The sequence below is a fragment of the Pseudomyrmex gracilis genome, unplaced genomic scaffold (genome assembly GCF_002006095.1).
Source record: "Pseudomyrmex gracilis isolate BER0280 unplaced genomic scaffold, ASM200609v1 scaffold_320, whole genome shotgun sequence".
Taxonomy (NCBI): domain Eukaryota; kingdom Metazoa; phylum Arthropoda; class Insecta; order Hymenoptera; family Formicidae; genus Pseudomyrmex; species Pseudomyrmex gracilis.
This window is the reverse complement of record NW_018020904.1, coordinates 111,639-119,046: the sequence shown is the minus strand read 5'-3', so window position 1 is coordinate 119,046 and position 7,408 is coordinate 111,639. Positions and strand designations below refer to the sequence as shown.

The 7,408-nt window shown below is 30.4% G+C and overlaps 1 protein-coding gene across 1 annotated transcript in view; it reads right to left on the bottom strand.

Annotated features, from left to right (window-relative positions):
* The window catches only part of LOC109860052, a gene marked incomplete at its 5' end in the record, with an annotated part of 130,685 nt that overhangs the window by 11,681 nt on the left and 111,596 nt on the right, over positions 1-7,408 (bottom strand). The window contains 2 exons of the mRNA XM_020438899.1: positions 2,291-2,520; positions 2,686-2,844. Coding sequence (XP_020294488.1) covers positions 2,291-2,520; positions 2,686-2,844 — 389 coding nt within the window. The remainder of the gene's footprint in view (positions 1-2,290; positions 2,521-2,685; positions 2,845-7,408) is intronic.

The following is a 7,408-nucleotide window of genomic DNA, read 5'->3' as shown; positions in this document are numbered from 1 at the left end:
AATCTTTTTTAAATATTTAACATTGATAGTTATCATTACTAGAAATACAAACATATATACATTTGTTTCATGTAGTTTTGTAACATTTATTTAACTAAAACTTTATAATTATGAACAAATACACAAATAGGAAACTTATAATTTATATTTATAATTTGAGATGGACACAAACTGAGGGCTCACAATTAGAGACTAGCACACAAACTAGAGGCACATAATTTGGAATAGGCACACAAATTGGGAGCACACAATTTGGCGCTGGCACACAAACTGGGGGNACAGAAAAATGTTCAATGCCTATCGAAAGGGCACATAAATAGGGACAAAAAGTCTTCTTTAATTTTAATTAAAATTAATTAAATATATTAATATTTTGGGCTAATACACATCTTATTGTCAAAAGAAGAGTTTAAAGAATCGATATAAATTTTGAGCAAGCTCATTTGAAGTCAGTTAATTGAGTATTTATTCAAAAAAGAGAGCACGCTTGCTTAACAGCACACTAATAGGGACAGTTACCCTAAGTTATTCCAAGAGGGCCGAGAAAATGTTAACGATGAACCTCGCTCTGGACGCCCCAGCACGTCAAAAATCGACGAAAATGTTCAGAAAGTGAAAGAAATTGTGTTGAAAAATCGTCGAATCACGATTAGAGAAGTAGCTGATGATCTTAACATATCGTTTGGCTCATGCCAATCAATTTTAACGGATGTTTTGGATATGACACGTGTGTCAGCGAAACTCGTTCCAAAACTGCTTAATTTTGATCAGAAGCAGCATCGCATGAACATCGCCCAAGACATGTTGAACGACGTCAATGATGATCCTAATCTGCTCAAAAGAGTTATAACTGGTGACGAATCATGGATATATGGTTATGACGTCGAAACCAAAGCCCAATCATCCCAATGGAAGAGCCCAGGAGAGCCAAGACCGAAAAAGGCACGCCAAGTTCGTTCGAATGTGAAGATTTTGCTCACAGTGTTCTTTGATTACCATAGCGTTGTGCATCAAGAATTCCTACCACAAGGTCGTACGGTAAACAAGGAGTATTACCTTGAGGTTATGCGGCGTTTGCGTGAATCAATAAGAAAAAAACGGCCGGAAGTGTGGAAAGAAAATTCATGGATTTTGCACCATGATAATGCACCTGCGCACACGTCGTTACTAGCGAGTAGTTTTTTGGCCACAAACAATACTACCATCATGCCTCAGCCACCGTATTCACCAGACTTGGCCCCCTGCGACTTTTTCATCTTCCCAAAATTGAAAAGGCCCATGAAAGGACGAAGATTTGCGACGATTGAGGAGATTAAGGCAATTTAAAATAAAATAAAATATTAACATTAACTGCATCGCTGGAGGAGCTCAAGGCAATACCCAAAAGTGCATTTCAGAAGTGTTTTGACGACTGGAAAAAGCGCTGGCACAAGTGCATTGTATCAGAGGGGGATTATTTTGAAGGGGATAACATAATTTTTGATAAATAAATGAATATTTTTTTATAAAAATGAAAAGTCACCTTTTTTTTTTATCACACCTCGTATAGTAGCAAAAGGAGTTCTAGACAATTTGAGTCACGTGACGCTTTGCTGCCGCAGCATGCTGCATATATGAAAAGGTACCTTAAGAGTTTGACTTATCGATCTCTCGTATGGGAAATTGCTTCCGTCGGGAGTGAGAAAATGTTAGTACTCGCGAGAAATAGAACAGATTCTGTTCACTATCTGTTTAATCATCGTCTGATTGCAGTGCACAAATCTTTTGTTTATTATCTATTTGTATTCAAGTTTGTCAGCAAAGTTTGTTTGGTGTTTGACATTAAACTAATGTAATATTATGCGAACAAAGTCTATTATTTGTACTGTTAATATATTAATCCCTTGCAGACAGACTCCAACAACGACTCATTAGTTGGACAGACTGGATATGTAAAACTCACGCGACTTTAAAATTAAATATCTCCGTGAAAAATTAAGGTTTTTTTTTAAATTTTGTTTTTTTGAATCAAAAGTTTGAACAATTCTGCGTTGATAAAAAACCAAAATAAAAAAATCTCTAATAGTTTTTGAAGATATAAGCGTTTTAAAAAAACTAATTTTTACTAAAGACACTGGTTCGAAAAAAAATTTTACTTTGCAGCGTCAAACGTTTCTTGAAAAGTATCGAAGATATTTGTTTTCTCAGTGTTTACTTGTTTTATAATTAAATTAAATTTTAAATTATTTTAAATAATCAATCAGTTAATCTTACACGTAGTTAAGAGTAATTATTGTATATAAAAATTTACCCGCCACCGATGGTAATCATTTTTGAATCCGCAGCCATAAATAATTCAGCTGAATGATGTACTTTGGAGTCGTTGTGTGATGAATCCATGCCTACCCAAGGATATTTGGCTCGTTCTGGATATAAACTGAACAAAAATGTTTCACCAGTACCAAAATATGCTTGTCTTTGTCCTTTGTCATCCTTTAAATTACGTTCACACCATCTCGTAGAACAGTAAGCCCCAAATACCTATGATATGAAAATCACATACAAAATTATAAAGTTTCCACTTTTTATATCTTATCTAAAATAGAGAAAGTTAAACACAACTTGTTTATCTTATTTATAAAAATAAAATTTATTACATGTATACAAATAAATAAAATGCTAATTACAAAAATTAATTATGCTTACCTCATTGTTACATGTTTTTATCATTAAAAGAGTCGGCTCATGTTGTTCAACACGCACGTAGAATGTAGTTAAAGAGCATCCATGTTCTTCAGTCGTATATAATAAAATAGGCTGGTACATCGTGATTCTCATTGGCAGCCACGACCATAAAGTAAACAACTGCCAAATAAATTTCAAAGGGATTAGTAAGACATAAAAAGTGTAAAATTGTTTTATACTTGTGTGTGTGCAATCATTAGTTTCTAATATTACTAATAATTTAAAAAAAAACTCAAAATAAAAAATCATAATAAAACACATGCGATATATTGGCAAATCAAATTAAAATGATCAATTAATTTATGGAAAAATACAGTAAATGACAGTGATTAAAACTTATAGTTTTTAAACAAAATTTTCATTGTTTGTTTAATACATTTCTGATATTTAAAATAAAGTATAGTTTACAAAATCTCTACAATTTTTTGTGATTTGTATAGAACTGTTTTCTTCCATAGAAAGGTGAGAAAAAGAGCAAAGCTCTCAAGCTTTAACTGCTGTACATTTATATTTTAAATTGTATAATCATGAAAAATAATAACAATAAACAATTAAAAAAAATGTTTTTTTATAAGGAAAAAAGATGCTGTTAAATTGCCAATTTTTCTGCAAATATTATTAAATATAGAGAAACATTTTTCCATACATTTTTATAAGAATAAATTGATCTCATAAGTTTTTATATACATATTTATTACTTTACTATATCTTGATTTACTTACAAATTTGCTAAATGTGAGAGTAAATATAGATGTATACAAATTTTTTCTTTGTATACTAATTTGTAATTATACGTATATTAATGCGTTTATATTATATGTTTATATTAACTTTACATTCTAGACTGTTACTTATATAAAATTATTGTATAATTTTTTGTTTTTTTTATACACATATCTATTTTTATAGAAAAATACGCAAAATAATAAACAAAATAACTCAATTGTATAATTATAATAGGGCAAACATATTTTTTTGCAAACAAATTTTACTTTTTATTAATAAAAACAAAAATATGTTTTGTCTGACGTAAAATACTAGTTATTTAAATATAAAAATACAACGATGAAGATCATAAATATTTGTATTTTATGCAAATCAGTGCATATCACTTTTCATGCAACAATCAAGACAGCATCACTCTGTTAGAGATAAAAATACAGATATTAAACACATTCGCAGCCGCTGACGTACATATTTTTATATTATTTTAAAATCTAGCTGATTGTAGTTGATAGTTTTACGTCATTTTAAAATAATTTTTAAAATGGTTTTTCTGGTTGTTCTGTGACAATAAGTTATAAATTTTTATAAATTATACGCAACTTCTAGGTAAAGGTTTCACGCCAGAATCACCGGATGCGAAAATGTTAACAAAATATTAACATGGATTCTTGCGCTAGCGATGATAAGAATGTAGTTGTTTGCATACATTTTACATTTCTATTAAAGTTTTTTATTTCACTATCTTCTTCTAATATAAATAGATAGACATGTTAAACAAGATTTTTCTTCTTTATCTTGAAAGTAGAATCCAGCTATTAAATATTTTTTGTTAAATATATTTAACAAATATTACAAACATATTTCACGACTATTATATTGTGTTTGAAATTATGAACTGTTTTACGTTTTATTCTGTATTAGCTATCGATAAGAGAGAGATTTTCTTTACAGAAATTTGATATTAATAGCGATTTCGGCTGGTTTGCACCGACTGCACATTTCGGGTGTCGGTGCAAATTGTGTGTTCGGCTGGTCGAATGGCAGCAGTTCTTTGCTGGTTCCGCGTATTCGTCTGAGCTCAGTACACCGCATAGGTGCATGTTGGGTGTACACAAAGTGGCTCTCACAAATTAGTCGGAGCCAGTTAGTGTAATCAGTACACACACCGATGCGGTGTTGCACACAATTGCACCAACTCTACACAGGTGGCACACCGGTGCAGACCAGCCGAAATCGCTATAAAAGTATTTCAGTGATTATTTCGTAGTGTCAAAATAATTACTAAAAATAATTACAAAATAATTATTAAAATTAACTGATTACATTCTGAAATTAAAGTTGTTTGTATTAATACTTATTTTTTAAATTGATAAACCATTATTCTCACAAAGAAATTTATTCCGCTATAAAAAAAAGTCCTAATAATTCACTGTTTTTCTTTTTAGAAAATCCCTAAATTTGAACCGTGGTTTTTCAAGATTGCTAGTTAGAGTTCTAATTCACATTGTAAGTTACAAGTGTGCATGTTGCTAGAAATCTCTTTGTAAGTGTACTTCAAACAAATTTTTCTTTTCGCCAGATTTATATTATCTTTTAATCTTTTCAAAATCACATTTAATATTAAAACATATGTTTTGTATTTTATATAACATTACAAACGGTTTTGTCTTTTCCTTATTTTCTCTAATTTAAATTACCAAATTAATAAATTATTGATTATGCATTAGTATTTAAATATATTTATATTTTTTAATTAAATAAGATCATTAGATAATATTTAGTCACTGCAACTTGAAATACAAAACTATTTGTAATTACTATAAGCTTTGCAATGAAATTACTAGAAATTACTGAAGGAGAGTTGCCGCGTTTCAGTCATCTACATCGTACCTCTTTAGTTTTTCCTTATTATTGAATATAATACATACGTAAAAAATGGAATTGGTTCAATTAAAGTCGACGTCACGGACTGTCACAAAAAAGAATAGTTTATTTCATTGCAAATGCAATTAATTTAATATCTAAATTCTAAATCACCTATCTGTACGTAGTGCAGTAATATTGATATTGCATCAACAAGATTTTTTAATTAAATTGATGCTGATTAAATTAATTCAACATCATTTTTTTCCGTTTATTTCTATAAATATGTATATTCAACGTTGCATACTACAAATATGTAAAAACTCAGATATTATTGATACTAGTTTTGAATGTATTTATCTAAGATGATTTTGATATGAGTACAGATATTTTGTGAAAGTAATAAAGAGGAAACATAGACGAACAATTTTTGTCAGCAAATATAAACCCTTTTCCTGATAGGAAAACATTTACCAAATTATGTGACAAAATCTTGCACTAAAATTGTAATTTGCAATCATACAGACATATTTTAGAAAATAAATATAAAAACATGAATCTTTTATCAAATATTTGTCACTGTTTCCAACATTACTTTTCAAATACTATTTCGGCAAACAAATAACGATATGGCGATACATCGTAGCAGTATATTTGCAAAATTACTTTCACAAAGAAATTGTCCAATAATTGAGAAAAGAAATTCTATGTGATGTTTAAAATATGTAGAAATATAATTGCATATGAAGACATACAAGAAATCGTCGTCACTCATGATGTCATATTTGTGCAATATTTTCACAATTTGCATATTGGAGGTATATATTGTGGAAACGCATAACGACTTTTTCGCAATTTTTGACAAATATTATTTACAACATTTTATTGTGACAAAACTGTTGCATTATGGCGAATCATCTTATTGTTAGTGCAATTATTGCAAAATCGTCGCCATTCATGATGCCATTTTGTGCAATATTTTCACAAATGTACGTATTAGGGGAGATTTCAACAAATATATTCCCAGCAAACAATTTGGTTGCGAGATGTCGCGATTTTGTCGCCAACTGCCGGCGAAATTTGTAGACCAAATCTATATCTATCTGTCTTCTCATTAGGATATGGTTTGGCGACCATATCTGTCAAACATGTGAGATGTCAAAATGAAATCAAAATCATAACAAGTCTGCCACTAGCAAAGCAAAGCCAAAGTGACGCACCAAATCCAGAACAGATTTGGTGATCGTTTGTTGGCGCTAAAATCATGCCAAATACACATCATATCTGTTACCAAAACTGTCAACAAGACAGTAGCAAATACAGACTAAATCTGCCGTTAGAAGCGCCAACAGATTGTTACCAAACACAGATCAGATCTGTCCCCTAGAATCCAAGTAGAATTACTACAAAAAAAAAAGAAAATCAGTGATATATCGCCTTATCGGAAGAGAATTAATTCGAGATTTTACTCGAATTAATTTCTAGAAACCTGATTCAGCTCGTTGATCAAACCGATAAACTCCAATGAAAGAGACCGAATCTGAAAAAAATCCTAAATGTGATAGCGGGATTTGAACTCGAGACCTCCATATTCGCAGCCCCTGCACTCATTCCGCGAGACCACTTGTGTTCCTTACTAACATATAATTATTTTTATCTATTTATTCTCAAGCTATCCTACATTTCATTTATTATTTATTTCAATTATTATTTTACTAAAAATGTTGCAATGCAATGTACCTGCAACAATAAATAAAAATACTTTTCTTATTATTCTTAAATATAATTTAAAATACATTTTTATAACGCGAACAAATGTTTTGTTAATATATGTTGATACTTGAATAAACAAAGTGTTTTTTAATGGATGTTTGGTCACTGAAAATGAATCCGGCGGCGAAATCGACCTAACACGTCAAATTTCTGAGAAACTTAAAGTTACATGTATAACATACTGTCTATTAGCGTGAGAAAGAGCATATCAGTGTATCTCATTCACACTAGTGGACATTGTGTTACACAGCGTCGACCGTACGTAGCTGGAAAGCACCTATTGTTTCATATTACTCAACAAATACGAGAATAATACATTAAA